This window comes from Cyprinodon variegatus, unplaced genomic scaffold (genome assembly GCF_000732505.1).
Source record: "Cyprinodon variegatus isolate N-32 unplaced genomic scaffold, C_variegatus-1.0 Scaffold150, whole genome shotgun sequence".
NCBI lineage: Eukaryota > Metazoa > Chordata > Actinopteri > Cyprinodontiformes > Cyprinodontidae > Cyprinodon > Cyprinodon variegatus.
The window spans coordinates 851,257-869,167 of NW_015150603.1; the positions used below are offsets into that span (position 1 = coordinate 851,257).

The following is a 17,911-nucleotide window of genomic DNA, read 5'->3' on the forward strand; positions in this document are numbered from 1 at the left end:
TGTGATTTTCCACCTCCTGTCCTGCAGCTATCTGTTTCTAAAGCTTTAAAGCACATCCACACTGTTTTTACTTCTACTTTACTACTACTGCAGACATAATCCTCACTTGTTTTTTGATAAAATATTACCCTTTATATCAGTGAAATATGTCGGTGGAACGACCAATGTCGGATATTTAATTTGAAAGCAAATATTGACGGCATGGCAATACAATTGAGCATCCCTTCTTAAAATACTTACATTTGTTTTGCTAATTGATTATTATGTTCAGAATTTTTTCAATTAATAATTGGATATCATAAGGTTCCTTAAAGAAGATTTTTAGAGAATTTAACCAGGGGAAACTAAAACTTTTTCACTTGAGGAGTTCTGGATAGAGCATACTGACAAAGGAGAATGTATTTTTTTTTTCTTAAATGCAAAATGTTTACAAATGTTTTTACAATTTTCATATAATTACTGCTCTAATTGGGTTTCTCTATCAGCTAAATGCATGTTTTAGAGTCTCTATGCACCAGTTAATAATTAATTGATAACTAAATTAGTTTATGATTATTTCAATAATCGAGTAAAATCAATATTAATCCAATTCATTATTTCAGTTCTACTTAAAACTACAAACATCTGTGAAAGTGGGATGCCACTTAAGTCCATGCATGCTTCAGAAACTCTCCTCCCTGATCATTTTTTAGTTGATCACACGCACCTCTGCATTTTTCTGTGTGCTGGTCAGTCTGAGATATTCCTGCTCAAGTTTTTCCAGCTTTTCCATTTGTGCATGCTCTGACTCTTCATCAGGCTGCTGACTACTTGCACCGACTCTCTCCATAAAAGTCTGCAAAAAAAAGGTTCGGTCGGATCAGAATATTATGTGCATTTTAAAGCATCCAACTCTTAAGAGACACCAATAACTCCAAGTTCACCTGCTGATTAAAAAAACTCCTCTTTTCTGTCCTGGTGCTGCGCAACATCCTCCTCATCTGCTCCAATTGTCTCTCCAGCTTCTCACAACGAGCCTCTGCAGCAGCAAGGTGGGTTATCAAAACTGCAAGTAAGGGACATTGATAAATGCAAAAAAAAAAAAAAAAGATGTGAGAAATGAATATACTGTGTTAAACTAATCAAACTAGGATATTTGAAGACAATTATTTAATTTAAACCTTGGTTGCAGTTCAATTGGTCCCTTGCTTTCGGTTCTGTGTCCTTATCATTTAGGAGTCTGTGTGCAGTACGGTTACTCTGCTGATCTGTTCGCCGCTCATCCTTCCCTAAAGTGCTGAGGCTGAGGTGTACTTGCTCTTTTTCAAGCTCCAGCCTCCTAATCTTCTCTTGAAGATTCCTCAAGGCGGATAAGATTGCTGAAAGAAATGGATCAATGTAAGCCCTAACAGCTAGATAGATTGGAGTAAAGACTGAATGGATACAATGATGCTCTAGCAGCTGAGACATTCAAGAAGTGTGGGATCATATTGCACATGTAACCATGGAGACATAACACACTGAATGGAAACTTTTTCAACAAAAACATTACCTTCACTTCTACTCTCTGGAAAGGCTTTGGTGGGTAAAGGTGGATGATATGAGAACTCAGAGCGTATTTGGGGCGTGTGATGCACAAGAGTGTTGATTAGGGGTCTATAAGCAGGGTAGGCTTTATATGATGGAAGGGACAAAGTGTCAGACACTATCCTACTTGACCCTTTAGCTGGAAGTGATGCCTGCAGAAAACAAAAAACAAAAACCCCAGCATCATATTAAGCGTCACTTCAAACAAGCTATTTCTGAGTTAGTAAATAAGATAAAATAACAAAAACAATAAAAATGCATCTCTCGATTTACCACTGAGCTAAATATCAAATCTGACCACATGTTTTTCAAGGTGCAAGAGGGTTTCCTAAGAAGAAGCAACCACTGCTGGAAGAAACATTTAGTATTTAGCCAGCTGAGACAAAGTAGAGCTACCTTTTGTCGAGTGGAATCTGCTGCAGGTTTTTTCGAAGGTACCTCCATTAATACACAGCCGATACAGTCTGCCTCTTCCCAAGGAAGATAAGCGTTTAAAATATTAAAATAGTTTAAAGGTTGTTCTAACAACGCCTTTTTTAAATTAGGAGAAGCTAGCGAAGCTCTGCTGCTTGCTCAGCCTCCCTGTGTAAACGTGAAAAAAAGTGATCCACAAGAAGGCTCTCATTGGCGAGCGAATTATACACCGCTACATTGCGTTGCCCGGTAGAGGGGATACGTCAGTTACGCCGCCATGTTGCGAGTGGCAACTTCACTTCGGAAGCTGCAGTGTATGCTTTAAATTACCATAATCTGTACTTCAAAGCTGACGTTATTACACATCGAATCAAATTTAGTTTATTTAAATCAATGGATACTTGAATGGGTGCCTTTCCTATTTATTTACAAGTGGCCTAATCGTAATACGGAAAAGCCAAAACGTCAAAGGTCTTGACTCCTTTGCTTTTTATAAGGATGTTCTGCTAACTGTTAATAAAAACACAACGTCTAAGACTAGAATATAGGATCATATAAAAAAAAATGCAGAAATGATTGCATGATAAACACTAAATGGTCGCTTATTATCACTATGTATTTCAACTTCAAGTTAAATTTTTTTATTGATTTCTTCTTGTTCTTTGTTAGATTGGCAGATTGCAAACAACTTATAGGTGCATACTGCCACCTACTGTATATGAGTGTATAGCTCTATAGTTCCACCTATGTAAAAATAAAAACAATGCTTTATTAATAACTAAATTTTCCTCCCTATCTCCATCTGTCCCTAAAATTCCTTTAATACGCCATTATCTCCTTTTCCATATTTACTTTATTTGATTGATTTTGTTTGCGTCTTCAAATGTGGCCTACGATTTGCACGCAAATGTATCTTTGTCTCTATATTTTGATATGCGTTCTATGTGTGAAAGCATAATCGGTGCTCCTACTATAGTAAAACAAGCGAACCCCTAACTTAGCGGAAATGTAGTTCTCTCCCCCAGAGAATGCTGTATATCCGGGTAGCGAGCAAACATGTTAGAAACTACAACAACCAAGAGCATTGCGGGAAGGAGTGGACCCAGGTTTTGCGAGAGTTGCCGGGATTTTAAGGTTCAGAACTTCATGGGAGGTGGGTGGTTAGACTTGCATGTTTTGCGTACTCCAGCCTTACAAATAAATTTTTAAATATAGCTAGTGTCTTCGCGCACAAGCTTGTCCCACTATCCCACACCGTTTTCTGAGCTTTCTTTACTGCTAACCCTCGTCCTCACGATAAATAACCATTCAGTTACACGTTAGCTATAGCTTTCACTCCAGTTTAGCAGTTTTAGGACCACATCGATTGAATTAGCATCGAATACCTTTCTTTTAAGCTAAGTTCTTTAGTAGTTTTTACTTCATATGTAAAACGTAACATACTTTCTTAGAATTTGACAGTTCGTAGCCTTTTGTAGTTGTTTACAAAACTGTTTATTTTACTATTTGATGATTAAATCATATAAACTGCATTTAAGTACCAGGGTTGTTGCTTAAATGCCCATCTAAATAGCATGTCTGCTTAATTACTGTCTTGAATAGCAGTTTATAAATAGCTTTATAGTCAATATAGTTTAACAAATAGCTAGAACAGTAACAACCTCATTTCATCTGACTTAAATATAATATATTAAGTTATTCAAGGCAAAGTGTTGCTTCTAAATAAACATAGACATTGTTTCATGACAGCTGAATTACATTTTAAATATTCTGGCAGGAATAGGTCTTAAGAAGCTCTATGCTTTAATATAGTTTGACGTATTTAAAATCTGTTAGCGTGTCAAAAATCTACATAAACTGGATTGTCTTTTTTTCTGTTCTCTACAGGTGAAGGTTTCTTTGATGTGCCAACTTTTGAATTGGTCCCTCAGCCTCTTCTATAGTCATGTCTTCAGAGAACACCTTGTAAGTCTTCCATTATGCACAGTTTCCCTTTATATTTTAGCAAACGTATCTCCACAGCATGATGCTGCCACTACTGTGTCTCATGGTGAGATCAGTGTTTGAGTTTCAGTTTAAATAAACTGCCCATGAACTTTTAGGCTTACAGCTTGCAAAACTGCTTTGCAATCCTGCTTTAAATTTTCACTCGAATTCCTCATCCTTCTGATGTGTTTTGTTTTAGGTTTGTTATGCTGTGAATTTACTACATTCCTCTAAAAAACCTCTGCAATTTTATTTTATTGGTTGGCATTAGATTAAAGGAAGAAAAATATATAGGTCATTTATTTACTGCTAATTTTACAACAGATGTCTGTTTAAGAGACATAGTCCCTCCAGCGTGTCTCAGGTTGTCCCCTGGGCATCCTCCCAGGGGGATGTGCCTGGAACAACTCCCTAGGAGGGCATGCAGGGTGCATTTGGGACAGACTTCCTAGCCCCCTCATCTGGCTCCTCTCAGAAATGCACTGATCTAGTTTTTTCCTCTATGATGCCTGGGCTAAACATATCTGCCGATATCCATTTCTGATGTAATTCAACAGTTGAATGAATAAATCATACATCTTGCCATGTGGGGGAAGACTTTAGCCTTGACAAACATGTTTAGAAGGAGGTAACAATTAACACAGATACAAATGCAATTTATATTTTTTATAAAAAAAATAGGCAGCAAAAAGAAATAAATGACAGTTCCATGTTAAGTGAATCTAGCAGCCCTGCAAAGGAAGCTCATTTTACCAGCTTTAATTCGGGATCTTTTTCCTTCAGTCATGAGCAAAATCTCAGGGTAATAATGTAGACTGACTCGTAAATGAAGAGGTTTGCCTTTTGGCTCAGCTCTCCCTCTCCAACTGCAGAGCAGTGCAGTGATTAAAGCCGCGGCCACACCTATCCATCTATCAATCTCCTGCTTAGTTCTACTCTCACTCCAGGACCCAAAGATACTTGAACTTTGCAACTTGAGGAAGAAACTCTCCTTCAATCTTAAGAGGGCAAGCCACCTATTTACTGTTGAGAACTATGAACATGATTCCCATGCCGGTTGTTTCACCCTCTGCTGTGAACCGCCCCAGTCCGTGCTGTAGGTCTTGGCAGGAGAGGCATCAGAATCAAATTATCTGCAAACAGCAGGGAGGAAATCCTGTTAATAACATTTGTGGACAGGACCGATGAGGGAGGGCAGCCCTGCTGGAGTCCAACATGCAACAGGGGTCTCTGTGGACCAGACTCCTGATCCGCTTGTAGAGAGATGGAATGGTCCTAACTAAAGGGCCCAAGGCCTCCGGGAGTGCCTCCCACAAATGCCTTCTCCAGTTCCAATTCTTAAGATACCTTCAGGTTAATTTCATTTTTCTAACTGGTAATAGTTGAAGCAGTACCACTGAATGAGTCTTATTTTAACAGTACAATCTGAACTGTGCCCCTAGCTTAGCAGTAATCTGACAGTAATACTTAGCAGTTATACTTCTATAGGGAACCATTTTTATAAAATTAACACTTTAGTTTGACTTGACGAGCTGTAGTTTTTAAATAGATTTGTCTTATTTTTGTAGGGATGACGAGGACACATTCAAGATCCTGATTTCCACAGATATTCATCTTGGTTACCTTGAGAAGGACGCTATCCGTGGAAATGACTCCTACAACACACTGGATGAAATCCTGGAATGTGCCAAGAAAAATCAGGTATATGGAAGTTGTCAGGATGCAATGTGAAACCAAATGTTTATCTGTTGCTCACATGCCTGATTTATATGTATTCCCGTATTTAGGTAGATTTCATCCTGCTGGGTGGGGATTTGTTTCATGAGAATAAACCGTCAAGAAGATGCCTCCATAGCTGCATCTCTATGTTGAGGAAATACTGCATGGGAGACTCCCCTGTGACCTTCAATATCCTCAGCGATCAAACCGTTAACTTCAACACAACCCAGTCAGTGTTTTGTTGCTGCTCTTAAAGGGTTTTCAATTAGTGCTGTTTATTTACCAAAGGTATTTCTCAATGTGTTGTAGGTTCCCCTGGGTGAACTATCAGGATGAAAACCTGAACATTTCCATCCCTGTGTTCAGTATTCATGGCAACCATGATGATCCAACTGGGGTTAGTTACTTTTACTCTAAAAAACAAGAACTATATGAAATAAATCAGGGTCTTGATTGGGTATATATTTTGTCAAGTTTGAGTCTGCATGTTTATCCTGTCTTTATTCTAAGGCGGAAGGTTTGTGTGCATTGGACCTCCTAAGCGCTTCTGGTCTTGTCAACCATTTTGGGCACTCTCACTCTGTGGAGAGGATTGAGATCAGTCCAATCCTCTTGCAGAAAGGTAGCACCAAGTTGGCCCTCTATGGTCTCGGTAAGTTTATTTTTTCTACTGGTCCTTTTATTCAGGGATCTGATATAACTTTAGCTCTTTTTACCTAAATTATGTATGAATCTATGTTAAGGTTCTATCCCAGATGAGCGCCTGTACAGGATGTTTGTCAACAACCAGGTTACAATGCTTCGACCCAAAGAAGATCAAGATGAGTGGTTTAACCTCTTTGCAATCCACCAAAACAGGTGTGTGCCCAAACATCCGTTATTTGAACAGTTTGAAGGTATATGGTAAAAAGTCTTTAGTCAATAAGACTTTAAGTGCCTTCTTAAAAAACACCTCAATGTTTTTGCAAATTAGAAAACAAAAAATTAAAATGAGCTAGAGAAAGATTTTAGACCAACAGAGATTATTAAATAAAAGGATAAATACAACTTTTTGCATAACTATCATGTGTTTAGACTTATCTGTTGTTAATTAGTCGCCTTAACTCACAAATGGCTGTTAATCTTCACCCCTTTAGTCTCTTGTATGTTTAAAAGACTCACGTTTTGTGGTTTCTGACTGGTTTCATTTCAATATTTGCCCTGTATTTAGTTTTATCCATCTTGTCTCTCCAGCGTTTGGGTTAAAGGTTTGATTTTTTTTTGACCCTCTAAAGTACATTAATCCACTTGCTTTTTTCCCTACATATGGCTTTATTTCAAAAGTGACTTTAATTTTGATACTCTTACATTAAACCCAGATTTGTAATGTGGACAACTCTTAAAACCTTGTTTCCATGGGTTACCATGGTCTATTTGGCTGCTTCTCTTTGTATAAGTCTCTGTTAGGCATGTCAGTGTAGGACCACGCCATGTCCTGATAGGCTTGAAGCAGCACCATACTCTTTATATTTTCTCTGAACTTAAACAGGACTTTCTTGGATGTTTAGATCTTTGGAAATTGTTTTATAGCAAACTTAACTGCTGATTTGTATGTTGTAATGCTCAGTCTTTATGATGCCGTTTGTTACAAATGTCCCCTTATGAGGCTTCCGGCTAGATTTATACGTGATTGTGTAAACACAGTTGGACTCGAGGCAACTGAATGTAATGATTTTTTTTAAAGGTACTAAGGTACTGCATTTGAATCCCAATGCATATGTCAAGTATGATGTTATAGTCAAACTGTAAATGGTGTGTTATATTCAAAATAACCTTTATTTGAAGGATTTTGATATATTTTTTTTCTGCTCAGGAGTAAACACGGTCCCACCAACTATATCCCTGAGCAGTTTCTGGATGATTTTATTGACCTGGTGGTGTGGGGCCATGAACATGAGTGTTTGATAGCTCCAACTAGAAATGAACAACAGCTTTTCTATGTGACTCAGCCAGGAAGCTCTGTAGCCACATCCCTGTCACCTGGAGAAGCTGCCAAAAAGTAAACAAACACACTGCACAACATTCTGATTGTACTTTTAACAGGTACTACCTTAAGCCTTTGACTTTTAGGCATATAGGGCTGCTTAGAGTGAAAGGTCGTAAGATGAACCTGCAGAAGATCCCGTTAAAGACAGTCCGCCAGTTTTTCATTCAGGATGTCGTGTTGGCTGACTATGAGGACCTCTTCACACCTGATACTCCACAGGTTGTGAAGAAAGTGGAGAACCTTTGCTATGCTAAGGTAACAATAGTCTTTTTAAAATGTACTGTTCTCTTTTTATACTTGACCTTAAGTCTCATTTGTCCACCTGAATTCTCTCTATGTAGGTCTCAGAAATGTTAGAAGAAGCCGAGAGGGAAAGACTGGGCTGTCCACTCACACCAGAGAAACCTTTAATCCGACTGAGGGTGAGTTGAGGTCTGCACTTACCTTGAAATTGGGCATTATCTTCAAATAAATGTCTTTTGTTCTTGTTTCTAGGTGGACTACAGTGGAGGTTTTGAAACATTCAACACCTCTCGTTTCAGTCAGAAGTTTGTGGACCGTGTTGCTAACCCAAAAGACATAATTCACTTCCTGAGAAAGCGAGAGCAGAAGGAGAACATCAAAGGTGGGACTCTGGCTAGATACATTTCTGCAGAATGTTTATCAAAGTTAATATATGTTTAAAAACATGCAAATGCAAACAAAACTATGCAAATCAAAACTAGTTTAAATATAAAAATCTAGCCCCACGGAATGGCCTTTACCAAGTCTCAGACAAACTATTTCTTTACTATTTATAAATGTTCATATTTTCTCACTTTCTCTGCCTGCCGATCCTTAAACTATCCCTTGCGTAGTAGATCGCTGTGCTGACTCCCACACCTGAAATAATATCCGCCCTTAAAAAGAAAAGAAAATCTTCTCTGCTTTTCTTGCTTAATGGCGATCATCTAAATTGCGAGAAGAAAGTTCTCTCCAGACATGTCAACAAAAAGACAGGAAAGCAACAATAATAGGACGTTTTTTAACCATTTATATGTATGATACAGCTGCAAATAAGTATTTGAACACCTGTACTACATTTATTATCCTAAATTAGATGCACCTGTTTGAGGTCGTTTGCTGCATAAAGACACCTGTCCACCCCATACAATCAGTAAGAATCCATCTACTAACATGGCAAAGACCAAGGAGCTGTCCAAAGACACTAGAAACAAAAATGTAACGTCCACAAGACTCGAAAGGGCTATGGGGAAATTGTCAAGCAGCTTTGTGAAAAAAAAGTCCACTGTTGGAGCAATCATTAGAAAATGGAAGAAGCTAAACATGAGTATCAATCTATCCCGCACTGGGGCACCATGCAAGATCTCACTTCGTGCGTTCTCTATGATCCTAAGAAAGGTGGGAAATCAGCTCACACGGGAGGAGCTGGTCAATTACCTGAAAAGAGCTGGAACCACCGTTTCCAAGGTTACGGTTGGTTTATACACCAACATGTCATGGTTTGATATCATGCATGTCACGGAAGATTCCCCTGCTTAAACCAGCACATGTCATGGCCCGTCTTAAGTTTGCCCATCCTTCAAATCGGGCAAAAAGAAGGACAGATTTGTCGGTGGCATAACGAGGAGTCTTGGAATTCAACCAGACCTCTGCGACGCACTATGACGTAATCAGCATTTGAATCTGGAATTCGGAGGATGCAGCACATAAATTCGGACAGACCCCATGCTTTTCAGCAACAGCCCAGAAACCTGATTGATCTAGAGAAGATCTGTGTGGAGCAGTGGGCCAGAATCCCTCCTGCAGTGTGTGCAAATGTGGTGAAAAACTACAGGAAACCCTTGACTTCTGTAATTGCAAACAAAGGCTACTGTACCAAATATTAACATTGATATTTGCAGGTGTTCAAATACCTATTTGAAGCTGTATTATACAAATAATTATTAAAAAAAAATCATACATTGTGATTTCTGGATTTTCTTTTTTAAATTATATCTCTCACATTGGACATGCACCTATGATGACAATTTCAGACCCTTGCATTATTTCTAAGTGGGACAACTTGCAAACTAGCAGGTTATTCAAAGACAGATTTTCCTAACTGTAACTAGCTTTACCCTGATAATCTCACTTTGCTATCCTCTTCAAATGCCTGCAATAAAATTGTGAACATCAGATGTAGAAAATGAACAAATACACTTCGTAGTTGTGCACGCTTGCAAATGAGAGGTCATGCAACTGATGAATTATAAACATGTGGAAATTGTGCTCAAAATAATGCAGATGTGCTATAAAATATTTGTTTACCCTCCATCATCATTCTACCACATGTCTGCCAGAGTCACAAAGGACTGATAACATTTGTGAAATTATTTATTGTATATTTTAGATGAGTTCAACGTTGACTACAGCAAGCTAGTGAAACCAGCGGCTGTAGAGGGACTGCGAGTGGAGGACCTGGTTAAACAATACTTTGAAGCAGCTGAGCAGGTGTGTTAAACATTTGATCCAATGCCGACATCACTTATAAGATTTCAGTGTTTTTTTTGTCTGTGCTTTATCTGTTGATGAGACTATATGGGTGTGTGTGTTGGGGTGATGTCCTCACAGAAGGTGCAGTTGTCCCTGCTTACCGAGCAGGGCATGGGTAAAGCTATTCAGGAGTTTGTGGACAAAGACGAGAAGGATGCCATCGAGGAGCTCATCACCTACCAGTTAGAGAAGACACAACGGCACCTTCAGAGCAGAGCTGTGTCCACAGAGCAAGATATCGACGCAGAGGCAAGGCAGACCAAAAGGCATCACAAAAGGAAAGTACAGCAAGCCGCTTTCATGTGCATCCTTATAATGTGGAATCTTTTTTCAGATTCAGAAATTTAGAGACTCCAAAAAGAACACGACTGAAGAAGAGAATGACATCAGAGAAGTAAGTAGGAAAGTCAGCCAAACTCTCAGCTAATGTAAAGAGCCTGTGTTCAATACTTGTTGGTTTCTCAGGCTATTAGCAGAGCCAGAGCTCATCGGTTGGAGCGTGGTGACCTGGATTTATCAGATGAGCCTGCAGATGTTGCCATGGACTCCGATGAGGGTTCGGTAGCACTTCCTGCTCCAACACGAGGCAGAGGACGAGGAGGCAGAGCGCGTGGGGGTCGTGGCAGGGGCAGAGGTGAGAGTCCCGCACGAATGTTAGAAAGACGGTGGTGGACACAGCTAACCCATATTCAACAAAGGTAGGAGAATGTGACCTTTTTGCAGCATGGAAAGAAAAGCAGCCACTGACCAAAACCATGGCCCAGCAGCATCATGAGTCAGTGGCTTACACCCATCTCCAGGCCAGCTGTCACTCTTTCAGGGTTTGAAAATGTTCTCATCCTGAAAAGGAAGGAATGTTTGTTTGAGAGATGAGTTAAATGAAGTTAAAGGGTCAATTAAAGATAATGACTTTTTAACACTAGGACTCCCAGAATTCTGATACTAATAGAGCACCCTCTGACCATCAATTTGACGCGTGACAGATTTCCCAATGGAACGCATGAGTAGTGATGATATCATCAACTAAAATGCTTCTAGTGTGCGATATAAACCCATTGCGGATATGTAAACCTTAAAACAGGTCAAATATTTATTTTTTAAAGGCTCTATTGTTTGCTATTATTATTTGTGGTCTAAATTTGTATTAAAAATAAAACAGTAAAATAAGACTGTTTAACTACACAGGTTCAAAGTTTGAAATGACAATTTATTTACAGAAATTGATTGGTTACCCCTGAACAACCATGTTTTCACATTCATGAGAAATGTCATATGAGCGTTTTTTTGTGCAGCTGCTCTACTGCGGTGGAGGGACTGGTAACCTGCAGTTTGCACACAACTTTTTTATCAGTTTACGGATAAAATCTCTGCATGAGACAGTGACGTTCAAACAGGTCCTTAACAAAACCAACGCGTTTATTGCTGCTATGGCTACGAGAAGGTAAAATACAGCCACAAGCCACCTTCGCTTTGGAGGCTTTACAGAATACACCAGAGTGTACCAGCTCGTGTAGGCAGTGCTATCCAAAGCTTGAACAAAAGTTTTACTGTTGTCTGATGGGTCACTGATACGTCTGCGTTTTCCTGTAGGTGAACATCCTCAGACTCGCTAACAGAATCTGGGCTGCTTCCTACAGACTAGTTCTACTCATCGGTCTCTCCCTCTCCGCCTGAATCGATATCATAAATATTTTGAATCGCTGTTAAATTTCTTCTGAAAGCCATTTTTCCATATTAGCCAAAGAGTTCTAGGTAGATGTTGGTTGCTAGGCAACAGTAGAGAAACAAGAGGAATTTACAGTGCAACTAATAGAGCCGTCAAATGAAGGCTGTGTGAGATCGAGGTAAAAATAGCCATATTTATTTTTTTACGTTTTTATTTTATTAAAAACAACTATGTGAAAATGAAGGAAATATAGAAGCAGGAAAAGTAAGTTAACATGAGCAACATATGATTAAAGTAAATAAATTCCCTTTTAAAATCTCAGAACCGTCAAAGTCACAGCCTTGGGAGTTCTGGTGTTAAACACCCTTCTTTCCTTTTCCTTTTCTTGGGAGGTTCATACTTTTCTTTTGTGCCACTAAATTATGAACATGTAAAAAAAAATTATTAATTAAACTGCGTAAAGGCTTCAGAAAACCCAGACTTCGCTCGAAAAGCAACACATCTGCTGGGGTGTAGGAATATCAGAGGCTCATAATCTGGTTATGATGCAGAAACATAACTTCTTTCACTAGGGGCTTGTTTTTTCGACAGTAGGTTGACAGGAAGGGGGTATGAGAGAGGGGGAGAGACATGCGGCAAAGGACCACAGGTCGGATTCGAAACCCGGGTTGGCCGGGTCGAGGACTAAGGGCTACATGGGTTGTGCACGCTAATCACTGCGCCACCTGCACTCCTTAAACATAACTTCCTTCTAATAATGCAGATAAAAACATATCATTTCTTAACTATCACAACTATGTTTCTGTGAACACCTCGCAAATTAATTTGCAATTAAGGAAGACTGGCTGTATAAGATGTTCCTGGCTAGGCCAATCGTTTTTAAATCCCTAAACAAACAGATACAAGAGTTGCACTAAAGTATGCCTCTTCGCTTTTTGTTTTCCTCTAATATGTCTAATAGCTAATAATTTTTCACTCAAAATTAATCTTCATAGCTTTTCATTTTGTTTCGATAGAACATGAGGTTTAAAAGGATTTTTTATAAATATTTATGTAAATGTCATTTAATTTTAATCCATTTTACTGCTATTCTTTATTTAACGTATTGTACTGTAATATGTACTGTAATATTTAAATTGGGCTATAAAAGAAATTCCAAGAAATGAAAGCAGAGAAAAACCAAAGTTTCCCCTTTTACCAAAGCGGCCTCGTTGTAATTTAACTAGCATGGAAATTCAAATGCACAGATTGTAGTTTTTCCAGCTAATTCTGCTTCCTATTTATTTCTTAGGAAAAAATAGCCTATAAATCATTGCAGTAAGCACATTACTTCATTTTCTGTTTTTTGAGTGGCTCCTAAGAAGCAGATAGGGATGATCATATAAATACAGTTTTACTTCAATATCTAAACAGCTTTGTAGACCCATTTAAATGTTTAATAAAACTCAGACTTATATTAGTCTCCCTGTCCTTGAGTAAATATAGCAGTATTATATTATGACAGCAATAAGCATACCGGTTATTGCAGTGATGACAAGTTTATCTATATACAGTACATACTTAAAATAGAGTCAAAAGTCCCTTTTATATTTTAAGTGATTTTTTTTTTTTTTTTTTTTAACGACTAATAAAATGTACGGTAATAATTCTGCTCCAAAATAAACACAAGCTGACATTACAAACTAATTAGTCAGGGTATCAGTTTATTTGAATTAGCCTACTGTGTAGCAGACATGCTGTCTACAGCTGTGCAGTTTTATATTTATTTCATGTTGGACCTTTTAACTCTTCATTAGATCCACCATCCAGTGAGTTTCACTCTTATTTAAATAAATGTGTTCTTTCTGATCTGTCTGAATATGAGTATGCTTGTATCTACATTGTTTTGTATGTATTTGTTTTTATTATATGTTATTACTTATGACCTTAAGAAATATTGCTAGCTCCATTTGACTGTTACAAATTAGTTTCAAACATGTAGAATGACAGTAATGCTATCACATTTATCATTAGATCAGCTTTGTTTTTTATGTAGGTGGAGACATTTTTACTGATTTCAGTGAACTTAAACAGTTATTTTATTCTGGTGGTGTATTACCGGTAGGTGTAATTTAAAGATGTTGACATCATTTTAAATGTGTGATGAATCTCACTGAATTCCATTGTGTAAGCATTTTTTTTTATCTACAAGCCAGTTCCTCATTTCTGAATTTGAATAGGGAAACCAGCTGGAAGTTTGCATATATGGTCTCTGTACGTAGTTCAGGCATGGGTTCATCGGGGAGTTATTTCGACATAGTAGAGTTCACGACACCGGGCCTTGAAATGTCACCTAGCAAATGGTTAAATAAGCTTGCAGTATTTAATCTTTTGTGTTATCTAAAGTTGTTTTTTTTTGTCTCATTTTAACACTAGTTGACCTGTTAGGTTGACCAAATTAATTTACTCATCATCCTTTTTCCACTGCTCTTTGTGTCCATTCAGGAGCCACAGCAGCAGAACCAAAGCCAGCTGGTCGGGGGCGTTCTCAGAAATCAGCACCAGCATCTCAAAGCAGAAGTATATTTCAGGGTACTGAGAAAGCTTTATTTATCACCGTTAACATGGAATCTACATAAATATTTCAAATCATTTTATTTCTTCTATTTGCCATATGAGTCACATATTCCATTTCTCAGCTTTTCAGGCTTCATCCCAAAGATCTCGCGTTGGAGGATCCTCTTCTTCTGCTATTGATGAGGTAAATTGATCAGTAATCCAAGTCCTCCGTTGGGGATTATTGCTTTGTGAAGATAAACTAAATGCACCGTTGTGTTTGAAGTTTTACATACCCCATACTAAAGACAGGAAAAAAAAAAATAATCAGCTGCCAGTAAAATTTCTGAAATATCCAAAAGTAAGTGGAATTATATGCATTGTCAAACTTCATAAATGTAATTAAACTGCACTAAATAATGTTTAAAATGCACCTGATTTCCTGAGTATGTTGCACATTAATCAACTACTCTTGGATGCAGTCCCCCCTCTCTATGCACCTGCATACCTATATATATATATATGCTTTTGTAGCGTTCTAAAAATCAGTCCAGTTTATTATTGACGTTAGCACCCAAGTATTTAAAACTCTCCACTGCACGATGTCCTGCCCCTGGATGTTCACAGGGGAGTGAGTTGGGAGTCACTAATAAATTTCACTTTAAAAACATATCTTTCCTAAAATGTAGACATATATTTGCAGAGCATTTGTAGCTACCATGTTGCTGTGAAAATATTCCTGAAGGTTTGACAATTGTTAAATATAATATTGTACTCCCATTTTTTGCTTTTTGACAATGCTCAGGTGATCATCGATGACTCAGATGAAGATATACCTGTAATGAAAGCTACCAGGCCACCTTCAAGGTTTGTATTAATCTAACATGTGATGGGTTGTGGTGAGTTCACACCAAATGCGAGTACAACATGTTTGTTTGCCTGCGGACTCTCACTCGATATGTCATGAGCAATTAATCTTCCATTTAATTGATCTTTAAAAAGCTTCTGCTCCGCTGCACTCCTTACACTACATCAGAGCCAAACCCAGTTCCTAATTTGGTTGCCAATATATGTTGTGACAGAATAGTTTATTGGAGTATTTTAGCAAATTTCTAAAAGACCCGCCCTCTCCACTTAAAAAAAGAAATCCACATACACAACCCTGTACCCGCTCCCGAGAGGGAATGTCTATTATACGTGCACAAGCCCATTTCTCCTTATGCACACTCTGTTTAAAAGTTGCTGTATGCATCGATCATACAAGCTTACTTTCCAAAAGAAGATTTGCAATTTTTCCACTATGTCACTCGCCACGATTGGTGAAAATGGGGACGAGTACGTAGGACGGCCTTTCGTAGACAGAATGATTGACAATTAGAAGGACCACTTATTTTGATGATCCACCTGGAAAAAGAACTTCCTCCACTATACCTTTAAGATTTTTCAACTCCAGCGAGTTTTGTTTTGAACTGATGGTGGGTTTTGCTTGGCTCTCAATTCCCTATAATTGCCCTAATCACGCCACTTGCATGACTAGAAATTCTTCGTTTGCATGACTTCGTTCCTAAAGGCAACTCTTCTTGGGGATAACATGTTAATAGTAGCTCAGTCGAATCATTCGCATAATTTGTGTTGGGTGGAAATGCACCATTGGGAGAGAAAGGTTAACATGATGCTTTTTACCTACTGCTTCTTAATTGAATTCTAAGTGAACAATTTTCTTATCAAACAGACCATCTGTGACGTCAACATCATCCTTCCCAAAGTACAGTTCTCAAAGCCAGAGCCAGACTTCTCGAGGAGTTGCTTTTGATGACAGCGATGAGGAGGTATGAGGAAATATGGAATTGGAATGTTAACATAAATGAATGGGATTGTTCTGAATTTTTAGATCCTGTAAGCTTTAAAAAAAACTAGCCCTAAATTTATATAGATTATTTAGATTTGCCTGTGGCAGCTTTTGCAGTAAACTAATTAGTCTTTACTCCTGTTTTCTTTTTTCTGTCTTTTAATTTGATGCAGGACAACCCGTTCAAAGGCCACAGCCGTGGTTCAAGAAGATAACCACATCAGTCATGCTTCATTACTATAGCTTGGTTTCAGGCAAATATTTGATGTCCTCCTGCAATGATTAATTGAATTTGTCAACTAAAGCTGCATGGGATTCATTTTGATAAGTTAGAAGAGGCAGAGGAGATTAGAAAATGTAAAGTTTGCACTGTCTGATCTGCTTTCTACCACTTGAAGGGTTCTTGTTGTAAATCGGTTCTTTTTTCCACTGTTCTATCTAAAACATTCTAAAATAAAGATTTTTCATATGTGATCATATGCATCTGTCTGTGAGAGTTAAATCCACCTGCAAGGTTTCCTTTCCTCTTTTGCAGTTTAAACCTAATCATTATCAGCTTTTAATTACTTTTATCGAGAAATGGTTATAAAGTTTATCAGGTTAGAGGCCTTAGCTGCGATCTTTCCTTTCTTATCCTACTTTCTTGTTTTGTGAGTCTGGTCACATCATCTCTAATGTGGGTGTCACTCCATTCTGGTGTGAGAACCAGATCAAACGATTCTGATCCTTATTCAAGGTCATGAGACATGAATCATTACCAACATCTGTATGGTGGCCAAGGCCTATGTATACTCCAGAAAAAAGCTTTTCTATGCCGTAGGACTTTAAAATCAAAATAAGTTCACTCTGTTCTTGCAGCTTTTTTCAACTTTCTCTATCTGGGTTTATTGTGTTTTATTAGTTTTTTTTGTCTTTTTGCTCCCATTTTCTTATTTGCATAAAGAAACAGAATCTTCCATGGAGGTATTCTATAAACCCTTTCGCAACCAGTCTTTGTACAATCTACTCATACCCAAGAGAAATAAAGCTAAGCAAATATGACCTCCAGGTGGTTTCTCCGACCTAGAGTGTTGATTGATCTGCTCTCGTAGTCGATCAGATGTTAGATCAGATATTGAATCTTTGTAAAAAGTGTAAACATTTGAATTGTTTTTTTCCAGGATGTACTATATTCCCAAAAGTGTTTGCTCACCAATGCAAATAATTAAAACCAGGTATTCCAGTCTCTTCCATTGTCAACGGTGTATAAAAATCATTTAATAAGGCATGCAGTGAGTTTCTACAATTGGTGAATTCCAGTGTAGTGAAGTGATTGGGTTCCAACCCTGCCGCAGGCCAGGTGATTAAAATGCATTCCTTCAAATTTCACCATCAGTGTTATAACAGACTGGAAGAGATTGGAACCAATTCGGCCATGTATTGGTAGGCCAAGTTACCTAGTGGTGCACAATAATTCAGTATAAAATATCACTATTCAATGGCAGTGATTTAAAATTATAGAAATTACAGTAGAGGCGATTTATAAAGATATTGACTTATAAAGATAATTGTCATACATTTTTACAGAACTCTATTTTGGGATTTCTCCACATTCTTAGAGACTTTTTTTTTTTTT

The 17,911-nt window shown here is 38.0% G+C and overlaps 2 protein-coding genes across 2 annotated transcripts in view; one reads left to right on the plus strand and one right to left on the minus strand.

The window, feature by feature from the left end:
* The window catches only part of LOC107086367 (centrosomal protein of 57 kDa-like), a 6,415-nt gene extending 4,258 nt beyond the window's left edge, over positions 1-2,157 (minus strand). The window contains exons 1-5 of the mRNA XM_015377258.1: positions 1,963-2,157; positions 1,532-1,718; positions 1,161-1,358; positions 924-1,045; positions 707-835 (exon numbers count right to left, since the gene is read on the minus strand). Of these exons, the coding sequence (XP_015232744.1) occupies positions 707-835; positions 924-1,045; positions 1,161-1,358; positions 1,532-1,718; positions 1,963-2,010 (684 nt within the window). The 5' untranslated portion in view covers positions 2,011-2,157. The remainder of the gene's footprint in view (positions 1-706; positions 836-923; positions 1,046-1,160; positions 1,359-1,531; positions 1,719-1,962) is intronic.
* An 884-nt stretch (positions 2,158-3,041) lies between these two features.
* On the plus strand, positions 3,042-16,770 carry mre11a (MRE11 homolog A, double strand break repair nuclease). The gene is made up of 20 exons (XM_015377240.1): positions 3,042-3,133; positions 3,868-3,945; positions 5,535-5,667; positions 5,754-5,914; positions 5,995-6,082; positions 6,196-6,337; positions 6,429-6,543; positions 7,538-7,723; positions 7,795-7,966; positions 8,053-8,133; positions 8,207-8,336; positions 10,104-10,204; positions 10,325-10,495; positions 10,581-10,640; positions 10,712-10,880; positions 14,397-14,483; positions 14,591-14,652; positions 15,253-15,314; positions 16,180-16,276; positions 16,470-16,770. Exons 2-20 carry the CDS (start codon positions 3,926-3,928, stop codon positions 16,509-16,511), a joined length of 2,079 nt encoding a protein of 692 aa, XP_015232726.1. The 5' UTR covers positions 3,042-3,133; positions 3,868-3,925; the 3' UTR covers positions 16,512-16,770.
* The last annotated feature ends 1,141 nt before the right edge of the window (positions 16,771-17,911 follow it).

What these genes read in the sequence shown, in the direction of transcription:
- mre11a (XM_015377240.1), top strand. Translation starts at nt 3,926, where the DNA reads ATGTCTTCAGAGAACACCTT. An exon ending in CCTGGAGAAGCTGCCAAAAA is followed by an intron (nt 7,724 to 7,794) that starts GTAAACAAACAC and finishes TTTGACTTTTAG; the next exon opens with GCATATAGGGCTGCTTAGAG. An exon ending in CTTCTTCTGCTATTGATGAG is followed by an intron (nt 14,653 to 15,252) that starts GTAAATTGATCA and finishes GACAATGCTCAG; the next exon opens with GTGATCATCGATGACTCAGA.